Source organism: Nerophis ophidion, linkage group LG08 (genome assembly GCF_033978795.1).
Source record: "Nerophis ophidion isolate RoL-2023_Sa linkage group LG08, RoL_Noph_v1.0, whole genome shotgun sequence".
NCBI classification, from domain to species: domain Eukaryota; kingdom Metazoa; phylum Chordata; class Actinopteri; order Syngnathiformes; family Syngnathidae; genus Nerophis; species Nerophis ophidion.
This window is the reverse complement of record NC_084618.1, coordinates 41,987,841-42,002,202: the sequence shown is the minus strand read 5'-3', so window position 1 is coordinate 42,002,202 and position 14,362 is coordinate 41,987,841. Positions and strand designations below refer to the sequence as shown.

General features: G+C 38.7%; 1 protein-coding gene across 1 annotated transcript in view; it reads right to left on the bottom strand.

Moving 5' to 3' along the window:
- Positions 1-8,168: 8,168 nt before the first annotated feature.
- Positions 8,169-14,362, bottom strand: part of LOC133557798 (forkhead box protein K2-like) — a 23,249-nt gene continuing 17,055 nt past the window's right edge. Inside the window, exons 7-9 of the mRNA XM_061908601.1 lie at positions 12,882-13,118; positions 12,608-12,805; positions 8,169-8,901 (exon numbers count right to left, since the gene is read on the bottom strand). Coding sequence (XP_061764585.1) covers positions 8,681-8,901; positions 12,608-12,805; positions 12,882-13,118 — 656 coding nt within the window. The 3' untranslated portion in view covers positions 8,169-8,680. The remainder of the gene's footprint in view (positions 8,902-12,607; positions 12,806-12,881; positions 13,119-14,362) is intronic.

The window sequence follows — 14,362 nt, the reverse complement described above, 5'->3', positions numbered from 1 at the left end:
TGGAGTTCCAGTCAACGGAAGGCCCTTAGCCAGCAATTCTGAATGGAGGAAATTTCCTGTGGGAACAGCTTTACACAGTTGTACAGCAACTGTATCCTTCCCTTCATGTACTTCAAAGTCCAGCATCAATCAATCAATCAATGTTTACTTATATAGCCCTAAATCACTAGTGTCTCAAAGGGCTGCACAAACCACCACGACATCCTCGGTAGGCCCACATAAGGGCAAGGAAAACTCACACCCAGTGGGACATCGGTGACAATAATGACCTAGTGGGACATCGGTGACAATGATGACTATGAGAACCTTAGAGAGGAGGAAAGCAATGGATGTTGAGCGGGTCTAACATGATACTGTGAAAGTTTAATCCACAATGGATCCAACACAGTCGCGAGAGTCCAGTCCAAAGCGGATCCAACACAGCAGCAAGAGTCCCGTTCACAGCCGAGCCAGCAGGAAACCATCCCAAGCGGAGGGGGATCAGCATCGCAGAGATGTCCCCAGCCGATACACAGGCAAGCAGTACATGACCACCGGATCGGACCGGACCCCCTCCACAAGGGAGAGTGGGACATAGAAGAAAAAAAAAAGAAACGGCAGATCAACTGGTCTAAAAAGGGAGTCTATTTAAAGGCTAGAGTATACAAATGAGTTTTAAGGTGAGACTTAAATGCTTCTACTGAGGTGGCATCTCGAACTGTTACCGGCAGGGCATTCCAGAGTACTGGAGCCCGAACGGAAAACGCTCTATAGCCCGCAGACTTTTTTTGGGCTTTGGGAATCACTAATAAGCCGGAGTCCTTTGAACGCAGATTTCTTGCCGGGACATATGGTACAATACAATCGGCAAGATAGGATGGAGCTAGACCGTGTAGTATTTTATACGTAAGTAGTAAAACCTTAAAGTCACATCTTAAGTGCACAGGAAGCCAGTGCAGGTGAGCCAGTACAGGCGTAATGTGATCAAACTTTCTTGTTCTTGTCAAAAGTCTAACAGCCGCATTTTGTACCAACTGTAATCTTTAAATGCTAGACATGGGGAGACCCGAAAATAATACGTTACAGTAGTCGAGGCGAGACGTAACAAACACATGGATAATGATCTCAGCGTCTTTAGTGGACAGAATGGAGCGAATTTTAGCGATATTACGGAGATGAAAGAAGGCCGTTTTAGTAATGCTTTAATGTGTGCCTCAAAGGAGAGAGTTGGGTCAAAGATAATACCCAGATTCTTTACCGTGTCGCCTTGTTTAATTGTTTGGTTGTCAAATGTTAGAGTTGTATTATTAAATAGAGTTCGGTGTCTAGCTGGACCGATAATCAGCATTTCCGTTTTTTTGGCGTTGAGTTGCAAAAAGTTAGCGGACATCCATTGTTTAATTTCATTAAGACACGCCTCCAGCTGACTACAATCCGGCGTGTTGGTCAGCTTTAGGGGCATGTAGAGTTGGGTGTCATCAGCATAACAGTGAAAGCAAATACCGTATTTGCGTATGATGTCACCTAGCGGCAGCATGTAGATGCTGAAGAGTGCAGGGCCAAGGACCGAACCCTGGGGAACTCCACACGTTACCTTAACGTAGTCCAAGGTCACATTGTTATGGGAGACACATTGCATCCTATCAGTAAGATAAGAGTTAAACCAAGACAGGGCTAAGTCTGACATACCAATTCGTGTTTTGATACGTTCTAATAAAATATTATGATCGACGGTATCGAAAGCAGCGCTAAGATCGAGGAGCAGCAACATAGATGACGCATCAGAATCCATCGTTAGCAACAGATCATTAGTCATTTTTGCGAGGGCTGTCTCCGTGGAGTGATTTGCCCTGAAACCGGATTGAAAGGTTTCACATAGATTGTTAGACGCTAAGTGTTCATTTAACTGCTCCGCAACAATTTTTTCAAGGATTTTTGAAATAAAGGGAAGGTGAGACACCGGTCGGTAGTTTACCATGAGGTCAGGATCGAGGTTAGGTCTTTTAAGAAGAGGATGAATAACCGCTTTTTTGAATGCTAGGGGAACAGTGCCCGAGGAAAGATATGACTCATTTCTCTACGCCTGAAATGATCTGACGATACCATGAAAGGTATCATTTGCATATAGATACAAACCTTTTCTGGTTTCGGGTCAACAAAGGCTTTGTTGACCCGAGGCCTAACTCTCTAAAAATGCTGCAGGTAATTGAATATCTTCAGAAAGTTTCCTAAACACGGAGAACATGTTCCAGTTTTCTGGCCTTTTAGTGGTTTTGCTGGTCCAAAACAGACCATGTGGATTGACATGGATTGAGATGAGGTGGCGACTTGTCCATGGTGTAATCCGCCTTCTGCCCGAATGCAGCTGAGATAGCCTCCAGCACCCCCCGCAACCCCCCAAAAAGGGACAAGCGGTAGAAAATGGATGGATTGACTTGGGGGGAAAAAACACCATTTCTTCAGCAGTGGTGTTCATGGATACATCCTTCATCTGTTGTGCTCTGATTTGTGAAGGCCATTGGGTCTTTAAAGGCCTACTGAAACTCACTACTACCCACCACGCAGTCTGATAGTTTATATATCAATGATGAAATATTAACATTGCAACACATGCCAATACGGCCTTTTTAGTTTACTAAATTACAATTTCAAATTTCCCGTGAAGTATCCTGTTGAAAAGGTCGCGGAATGATCAAGGATCAACTGTATGATGGAGCGTACGCGTGACATCACCGGTTGTAGCGGACATGTTCTTCCAGCATCGATCACGGCTAAAAGTAGTCTGCTTTAATTGCAGTATTCTGGACATCTGTGTTGCTGAATCTTTTGCAATTTGTTCAATTAATAATGGAGACTACAAAGAAGAAAGATGTTGATGGAAAGCGGTGCATTGCGGCCGGCTGTAGCCACACAAACACAGCCAGTGTTTCTTTGTTTACATTCCCTAAAGATGACAGTGAAGCTTTAATATGGAACATAGCGGCCAAGCGAACATATTTCTCTACCACATGTCAAACGGCAAATTTCGGTGAGAAAATTGTGGTAAAAAGTCGGCTCTTACCGTAGACATGAGCGGAGCTTGTGTCGTTCCTCCTGCAGCTGTCAAAGAGGCAGCTGCGACTCTCTTGGCTCCTCCCTGGCTTCCCTCAGAGACACTGGCGGTCACCCCACCCCTCCGACTTTCAGGTAAGACGTACTATATAATCTCACTAAAACACTAGTAACACAATAAGCAGATAAGGGATTTTCCAGAATGATCCTAGTAAATGTGTCTAATAACATCTGAATCGCTCTCACTGCCTTCAATTTTTTTTCTTCTTCTTTCTTCTAGTCCTTAACTCTCACTATTTTCATCCACAAATCTCTCATCCTCGCTCAAATTAATGGGGAAATTGTTGCTTTCTCGGTCCGAATAGCTCTAGCTGCTGGTGGCCATGATTGTAAACAATATGAGGATGTGAGGAGCTCTACAACCCGTGACGTCACACGTACATCATCTGCTACTTCCGGTAAAGGCAAGGCTTTTTTATTAGCGAACAAAAGCGGCAAAATTTATTGTGGATGTTCTCTACTAAATCCTTTCAGCAAAAATATGGCAATATCGCGAAATGATCAAGTATGACACATACAATGGACCTGCTATCCCCGTTTAAATAAGAACATCTAATTTCAGTAGGCCTTTAAAGATTTTGTCATCAAAGCCGCCCCCCCTCCCCCCAAGCTTCCAACTCTTCTTCAGCAGGAGCATTTGACAAATATTTATTTATTAAAATCATTACTTAACATAGAAAATACATTCAACATGTTAATTACCCCACAAAGAAATGTGTGTTGGGGGAAGAAAAGTGAACGTAAACCTAGTTTTCTGTTAACTAACCTCAGGCGTCATTTTCAATATACTTGTCAGATATCACATGTATTCCTCTAAAGTGACAAATATATACACCAAAATAATTGTCAACAGAGGACACAAATAAATAGGCTCTGTGTAAACACACACACACACACACACATAAATTTATATGTATGTATATAAACATTTCTACACATCTATGTATAAACGTAGATGTATATATACATCTATATGTATATTATTATATATGTATTCACATCTATATATACGTCTTTATGTATTTAGATAAACACATCTGTATGTATATATAGATATATGTATATACACATTTATGTTTATATATGTACACCTTCATATACACACAGTACGCACAAATGTATATATATACACACTCACACATGTAGATGTATATATGTTTATACATAAACATATGTATGTACACTTATACACATATATGCACATGCTTGTATGTGTATATATATACACATACACATGTAGATGTAAATATGTTTATATATAAATATATGTATGTACACATATACACACATATTAAAGTTAAAGTACCAATGATTGTCACACACATACTAGATGTGGCGAAATTATTCTCTGCATTTGACCCATCACCCTTATTCACCCTCTGGGAGGTGAGCAAGGGTGATGGGTATATGTACATACTTGTATGTATATATATATATATATATATATATATATATATATATATATATATATATATATATATATATATATATATATATATATAATATTTATATATATATATAATATTTATATATGTATTTATGTATATATATATAATATGTATATATATGTATGTATATATATATATATATATACATATATATATATACATATTATATATATACATATATATATATACACATCTATATGTATATATACACATATTTATATGTTATTTATGTATGTATACATATACACATTCAGTATGTACAAATACATACACACAAATACGCATGTATATATATATATATTTGTTTATATGTGTGGTTATATGTATACATGTATACACTCATGTACATATACATGTGTGTATTTATGTATACACACGTATATACACATACATAAATATGCATATACATATGTATAAACATATATATAAATACATGAATATATATACACGTCTATATGTATATATACATATATGTATATACATAAATAGGTGTGTATATATGTACACATATGTTTATATACAAATGTATATAGACACACATATAAGGTACATATACATGAGTATAAATACACATCTACACACACTTATATATAAACACTTACGCGCACACACATTTATACATATATATAGATATATACACACGTATATATAATATATACACATATACATACATTATATATAGAAATTATACATACATATATGTGTATATATACATACACACACACGTGTATATATATACACATATGTGTGTGTGTATATATATATACACACGTGTGTGTGTGTATATATATATATACACACACGTGTATATATATATACACACAGATGTGTGTGTGTGTGTATATATATATATATATATATATATATATAGGGACGTCGTGGCGCAGTGGGAGAGTGGCCGTGCGCAACCCGAGGGTCACTGGTTCAAATCCCACCTAGAACCAACCTTGTCACGTCCATTGTGTCCTGAGCAAGACACTTCACCCTTGCTCCTGATGGGTGCTGGTTGGCGCCTTGCATGGCAGCTCCCTCCATCAGTGTGTGTGAATGGGTAAATGTGGAAGTAGTGTCAAAGCGCTTTGAGTACCTTGAAGGTAGAAAAGCGCTATACAAGTACAACCCATTTATATATATATATATATATTTATATATATGTATATATATGTGCACACATATGTATATATACTCATACACTGTGGTTATAGAAAGTATTCAAACCCCTTTAAATGTTTCACTCCTTGTTTCATTGCAGCCATTTGCTAAAATCAAAACAGGCCATTTTATTTCTCAGCACCCCGTCTTGACAGAGGAAAACAGAACTTTAATAAAAAAGAAAAACTGAAATATCTCATGGCCACAAGTATTTAGACCCTTTTCTGAGACACTCGTATTTAACTCACATGGTGTCCATTTCTTCTGAACCTCTTTGAGATGGTTCTGCTCCTTCATTTGGCATCCAGCTGCGTTAAATTAAACTGATTGGACTTGATGAGGAAAGGCACATACCTGACTATATAAAACCTTACAGCTCACAGTTCGTGTCAGAGCAAATGAGAAGCATGAGGTCGAAGGACCTGCCCAAGGAGCTCAGAGACAGAATTGTGGCAAAGCACAGATCTTACAAAAAACTGGTTACAAAATATTATCTCTACAGCACTCAAGGTTCCTAAGAAGCACAGTGGCCGCCATAATCCTTAAATAGAAGACATTTGGGAAGCCCACAACTCTTCCTGAACCTGGCTGTCCTGCCAAACTGAGCAATCGTGGGACAAGAGCCTTGGTGAGAGAGGTGAAGAACCAAAAGATCACTGTAGCTGAGCTGCAGTGGGAAGATGGCAGATAGTTGTACCAAGTCGACTATCACTGCAACCCTCCACCAATCTGGGTTAGTGGCAGAGTGGCCCGACATACGTGTCTTTTTAGTGCAAGACATATAAAAGCCTGCATAGAGTTTGCCCCCCCCCCAACGAAAAAAACAACAACACACGTAGGACTTCCTATGAGAAATAAGATTATCTGGTCTGATGAGACCAAGATTGAACTTGTTGGCACTCATTCTAAGCAGTACGTGTGGAGGAAACCAGGCACTGCTCATCACCTGCCCAATACAATCCCAACAGTGAAACACAGTGGTGGCAGCATCATGCTATGGGGGTGTTTTTCAGCTGCAGCCACGGGATGATGGTTGCAATTGAAGGAAAGATGAATGCGGCCAATTACAGCGATATCCTGGGAAAAAAAACTCCTTCCAGAGCGCTCAGGACCTCAGACGGGGCAGAATGTTCCCCTTCCAACAAGACAGTGACCCTAAAGATGCAGCTAAAATAACAAAAGGAGTGTCATCAGAACATCTCTGTGACTGTTCTTGACTGGCCAAGAAAGGGCCCTGACCAAAACTCAATTGAGGAGAAATGGGCTGTCCACCAACATTCACCATATAACCTGACACAACTGGAGAATATCTGCAAGGAAGAATGGCAGAGGATCCCCAAATCCAGGTGTGAAAAAGTTGATTCAATTCCCAAGAACACTCATTGCTGTATTAGCGCAGAGGATGCCGCCACTTAAAATTACAAAAAAAAAATTATATATTTTTGTTTTTTCTTCTGTCAAGATGGGATGCTGAGTGTAACTTTTTTGCTTTTGGCAAATGGCTACAATGAAACAAAGAAGAAAAAAAAACCTAAGGGGTCTGAATACTTTCCATATCCACTGTATATACCCACCAAGAAGATATATTTATTTGTGAACACAATATGATTCAACTCTTTTATAACATAATATTGCATTTAGCAAAGAGACTGCCACAATAGTTCAAATGATAAACAACTAAAATAGGGTTAAGTGCAGCACTGGTCAGAATCAAGAAGCACAGTCAGAACTTCTTCAGTTCAGATAATCAGCTCAGGTAGATGATATCTCTAGATCTGTTTAACATGCAATCTCAATGAAGAATACGGTCACATACACAGGAATATATACTCTGGTTTTATCTTCTCATTGTAAAATAAGACAAGTCTTTACATGTACAGTGGTGGAAAAACAAATGTCATGAATGAGTAGAACAGCATCCACTCAATTAGTGTTCTCTTAAAAAACAAACAGAAAAGGAGACTACATTCATTTCACCCAAAAAAGTCCACTTACACAAGAATTTGTGACTTTTTTTAGTGTTCAACATGAGTCCACTAATGAATCTCTGTTCTTGGAGAAATTGAGCAAAACTGGAAAGACACACAAATATATCTATATATATATATATATATATATATATACATATATGATATCCATGATATATATATACACACATACATATATATATATATATATACACATACATACATATATATCCATGATATATATATACACATATACGTGTATATACACATATACATACATTATATAAACATGTACACACATACAGTATATGTATATATACATACATATATACACATATGTATACATATATACATACATATATAAATATATATGTGTACACATACATACCTGTATATATATACACACATATATATATATACATATATATATATACATATATACATACATATATACACATATATACATATATATATACATATATATATATATATATATATATACACACAAATATATATATATATATATACACACACACACACACATACATACATATATATATGTGTATATATATATACATACATATATACACATATTGTATATGCATATACATATATCCTCACAAGTAGGTCAAGGTAGGCTAGCTGCCAAAGATGGGAATGTTCACACGCTTCTCTACAGGTATGACTTTCTCTCAGTGGCGTGTTTCAATCCGACACAAATTCGTAAGTGCTATAATGCTACCAGGGCTGAGGTTGTCGTCAACTTTCAGTCAAAACAATTCATCTGGATTTTTTTTTAAATGTCTATTGTTGTTCTTTTTCTGTGCTTCAGGGGGAATTGTTGGGTTTATTAGTTCCACAAAAAAGAAAAAAAGGCAATTCTCCAGTAATCTGTTCTCTTTTTTTGGCACCTTGGAGTAGATGAAAATCAGTGAAGGTGAAAATGTCAAGAGTGTGAATGGCGAAGGGGTCAATGTGTAGAGGGAGGCAGGGCTCAGGAGGCAGTTGGAGAGAAAAGGAGGGTTACTTGTTCCCTACAGCTTCACTGACTGCCTCTTCTCCAGCGCCGTCTGCAGCACAGCCACTGTTACCATTGACAGTTGAAGACTCCTCCTTGATGTCCTCCTGCGTCTTCGCCTTCTTTGAAGCAGGTGGCTCCTGCATTTCACCGTTTTGCCTCTTGGTAGGGAGGGATGCCGAGGCGGAAGCGTGTGTGGCCAGAAGGTGGAGAGGGTTTGCAACAGCTGCATGGGAGTATAAAAAATGTGAGACATTTTGCCTTCTTTGGCTCCTGATGTCCTCCATCGTTTAATAGAATTGACTTGTTTGGTGGAAACTTTGAAGTCAAATACCCCTAAAGCCCTATGATAGTAGTGCCATTACGATTACTTGACATAATCAACAGTCAACAAAAACAATTTATTGACAGAGATTGGTTACTGGTGACGTGTCACAAAATGACATTTTAATTGATACGCTGTCACGGAGTTATCCATTTGACCGTGCCATTTACTTTCTCATATCTTCAGGGCTAGTGAGGAGGCAGAAGCAGAGTTACTAGTAAAATGATAAGATATCCACCCAAACACTTAAAAGTGTGGTAACAGTTAATAAAAAAAAATCTAGCATAATCAGCGATCAAGATGTAACCATATGAACATTTCCTATCAGTTATTGTGACGGTGTGTTGTGTGTAAGTTATTAAAACATTTCATTGATGGAATCTATTTTTCCAAGAAAGAAAGTTCCACTTTGCACTTTTTTTTGGTAAATATAAGCAGCTAAATGGTTAAGCAGGCTGCTAAATTTTAAATAATAGGCAAAGCTGGATCAATCCAAACATCAATAGTGTAAAAAAAAAAAAAACAAGCAGTATCAGTAAATGATCAATGCTTATGTGATCATTCTTCTTATTGTTACAACAAAATAATTTTTTTGTGGAGTATGTTAGTTTACAAAGTAGTTGAATAAGTCTCTGGATAAAGGAGGACTTTTTTTTATGCATTTTGTGTATTATTGACTTTTTTACTTTAACAATAGCGTATTATTAAGAGAATAAATAAATAATGTAAATATTTAATAGATTTTTTAGACCGTCCTGTTTCCTCTCACTATTGTCAACACAAATAAAATGACAAAATTACAAGTCATACAAAAGACTATAAAAATCCATAGAAAATACATTCAACATGATCCATTACCTCCCTGCTTGGCACTTAGCATCAAGGGTTGGAATTGGGGGTTAAATCACCATAAATTATTCCTGGGCGCGGCACCGCTGCTGCCCACTGCTCCCCTACTTCCCAGGGGGTGATGAAGGGGATGGCAGTAATATCACCAATACTTACTCTATAACTCCTTGGTATTGTATTGACACCCACATTTGTAGTATTGCCCAATACTTTTCAGGGTTTCCCTCTAATGTATTTGATTGTGGCAGTGCGCCATGGCAACATATTAGCCGCCACACCTTAAAAATTTGGGTTTTTACATGAATACAGAGTTATTGTTAATCAGTTTGGAGTGCACAAATCTAGCATGAAGAGGTTTGTGTACGCTTTATTAATATACCTGATTCATAATCTTTCATCTCATTTGTATTTTGTTTTGGAGTCCAAATTAAAACATTTTACATTTCCTTAGCTACCTTCCTAAATAAATTTCTGTTTCTTCTTTTCTATCATTGGATCACTTCCAAATGTTCTGTATGTTTTAATTTGAGAACCAAATAAACAATCTCTTCTTAATTACAATTGTTGCTATGTTATTATTAAATGGTATCTGCTTCCAGGTTGTATCCCACGCGTCGAGATTGGCGCATGTGCGATACAAAGGGTCCTCTCCGGCCGCCCACACACCCTCGAGAGACCTGGTTTCGCATAATCCAGATGTGTTAGTCCGACTTTTCAAAGACCGGACAAGGTCGGATTAAGGTGTATTCATGAGGTTTATTTAGAGCCAAACTATTTAAAAAAATCTGACTAATTTGGTGCATGGACATTTACTGAATGTTTGGTGTTGGAACATTATGTAATCTCTACATGTGTAAACATTTGTAATTTATTGTGTGAAAATATTAACCCTAAACCTATTTTATTTATGTAAAATACACAATGAATGTTATAATTGTGTTGTTTATTGTTATGTTTATATTTTCAGTCCTACAAAAAATAAATGAAGGAAGAAGTGTAAAGGAATAAAACTAAGGAAGGAAAATTCAAGAGAAGGAACATCAATAAGCAAAAAAATAACTGAGCATTTTTTTCCTTCTTGCTTTGAACTATCTGCACACGCTGGGAACGAGTAGTGAGAGCAGAATAATTAATTATTTGACAGTGCAGTATGTAAGCCGATTAGTTCACTTAGCAATTAAGTAAGCGCAGTCTCAAAGAAATATAACATGCGAAGGCACTTTCTGACCAAACATCCACATTTCGACGACCGGCCATTGGGCTTCTGAAACTGCGGCCCTCTTCATTATGTAGTTGAATTGCCATGTCGTAAGCTATACGCACAGGGTTGTCTGGATCAGAGGCAGCATGTCCGTGCTGAGGACATACTTTAAAGGGGAACATTATCACCAGACCTATGTAAGCGTCAATATATACCTTGATGTTGCAGAAAAAAGACCATATGTTTTTTTTTAACCAATTTCCGACCTCTAAAAGGGTGAATTTGGCGATTTAAACGCCTTTCAATTGTTCAGTCGAAGCAATGACCTTTCACCCGTGACGTCACATCGTGAAGCGACCCGCCATTTTCTCAAACACATTACACACCAAGTCAAATCAGCTCTGTTATTTTCCGTTTTTTCGACTGTTTTCCGGTACCTTGGAGACATCATGCCTCGTCGGTGTGTTGTCGGAGGGTGTAGCAACACGAACAGAGACGGATTCAAGTTGCAACAGTGGTCAAAAGATGCGAAAGTCTCTCGTTTGTTCTGCACACTTTACCGACGACAGCTGTACTATGACAGAGATGGCACAGAGATGGCAAGAATGTGTGGATATCTTGTGACACTCAAAGCAGATGCATTTCCAACGATAAAGTCAACGATATCACAAAGGTGAGTTTTGTTGATGTGGAGTGTGCTAATCAGACATATTTGGTCACGGCATGACTGCAAGCTAATCGATGCTAACATGCTATTTAGACTAGCTGTATGTACATATTGCATCATTATGCCTCATTTGTAGCTATATTTGCATCCAGCCTTTCCTTCCACCCATAGCTCGGTTGGTAGAGTGGCCGTGCCGGCAACTGTTGAAGGTTTGATTCCCGCTTGTGCCATCCTAGTTACTGCCGTTGTGTCCTTGGGCAAGACACTTTACCCACCTGCTTCCAGTGCCACCCACACTGGTTTAAATGTAACTTAGATATTGGGTGTCACTATGTAAAGCGCTTTGAGTCACTTGAGAAAAACGCTATATAAATATAATTCACCAATTCACATTAATGCCAAACAAACACGTACCAATCGTTGGTTAGAAGGCCATCGCCTAATTCGTCCGCGCTTCCTCCCGTGCCGCTGTCTGTCGTGATATGGCTCAAAAGCTTCTGTTTCTTCTTTAATTTCGTTTTCGCTACCTGCTTCCATACTCCAACCATCTGTTTCAATACATGCGTAATCTGTTGAATCGGTGGATATAACGACGTCCAAATCAGGCACTTTGAGGCCGTTTTTCGGGATATTGCGTGATGGGTAAAATGTTGAGAAAAATATCGAAAAATAAAATAAGCCACTGGAAACTGATTTTTATTGGTTTTAACCCTTCAGAAATTGTGATAATGTTCCCCTTTAAGTATTCGAAATACACCCGCGGAAGCCATGTACAAAATGTAAAATCATCAAAATTAATAAATTACAGACTGAATTTATAAGTGACTTTTTATCATAAGAAAATAACTTTTTGAAACCTACTGAAATAAATCACAGAGTCAGGGAGTCACCTGTGTTAGCCGTGGAATTGATAGAAACCAGGTGAGTCCCATTCTGTGTGATGGCCTTTATAGGAAGCTGGTGCTGGCCACGCGGAGTCTGTTGCATGATGGTTACTGTGGCCATGGGAGTGGCCTGAGAGCTTTGGATGATGTGACTGACTCCGCCTTTTGACGAGGTAGTAATAGATGTCACCGACTCCATTTTCACTGTTAACAAGGGGGACAGTAGTCAGCTCACAGACAACAGATCGAATTACAATCTTTATTAAAAGGGTGTTCAAACCTTTAATCTCTTGATGGTCTCCTCTTCCGTTCTCCTGAGGGTCTGTCTTTAGCGTACCAGCTGTCATGGTGACTGCTGGGATCTGGTGGACAACGTGCACAGTCTGCATGCTGGGTGTGGGGCTAACTGTTGTTACAATGGCCGGTGTTGCCATGGTGTAGGTCACTGGCTTCATGGTCGTCTGAGGCATCTGGCGTTGTACGGCGATCAATACCGGCTGGTTACTCAGTGGAGAACCTATTGATATGCACATTTGGAAAGAGATGTGTTATTAAAACAAACTTTGGATGCCACACTGTCCACAAGGATGGGCATTGTAATTGATTTCAAAATGTTTCAATGGGTGGAATTGATTGATGAACAAACAGGTCTTTAAGATTTCGATGCAAAATGGACTACAGGTGACCCTCGCCACATCATGCTTCAAATACTGCGGCTTCACTATGTGGCACATTTTTTAAGCGTATTTACATATGTCTGGCCTAAAACATGTCTTATGTGTGTCTATATATTACAGTGGGTTAGTTATCCAATTTTTATCACGTTGAGGCGATCAATATTTACCAAGCGGACATCTGTTTCCAGTTTAACAGTAACTTCTAGTGTCATGGCAAAAAAAAACCCTGTGTTTACTTTCACATTAAGCGGAAATTAGAACGGTTTATGCACGAATAACACAGCTCCACATCTGTGAGCCTTTGACATTAGCAATGTGGAATGACAATAATGGGAAAAAGGCAATGCAAAATTGCAAATGTCCATGACTATCTTTACTGCAACTATTAAGTTGACCAACTTTTGGCAGAACAACCTTCGTCTGGGCTTTCGGCAGATAACAGCCAAGTTCCAACTGAGAGGAATTACCCAGCATGTGACAAAGTATTTCCACTTAGTGACTCTTACGGCAATGTCAATGCAAGCAATGTTGGAGGTTCCTCCCTGTACCAAAGCGCAAAAAGGAAAATGTGTTAAGGTTTTTTGTAATTTTGTATTTTGTGAGGCCTGGGACCAATTAGAGACTTGGCTGTCACCAGCAAAGATGCTCAGTCTTTAAGGGTTCCTATTATTCAATAGAACCTTTTCTTACCTGTTGGTACGTGTTTTTATGTATTTGGGATCTCCATAAGCAATGTTCCCTCTACGTTTTTATGTGTGTGAGCAAACGCAAAAACACCCTGAGCATTCAGTGAAGTTAAAGTTAAAGTACCAATGATTGTCACACACACACTAGGTGTGGTGAAATTTGTCCTCTGCATTTGACCCATCACCCTTGATCACCCCCTGGGAGGTGAGGAGAGCAGTGGGCAGCAGCATTGCCACGCCCGGGAACCATTTTTGGTGATTCAACCTCCAATTCCAATCCTTGATGCTGAGTGCCAAGCAGGGAGGTAATGGGTCCCATTTTTATAGTCTTTGGTATGACTCGGCTGGGATTTGAACTCACAACCTACCGATCTCAGGGCAGACACTCTAACCACTAG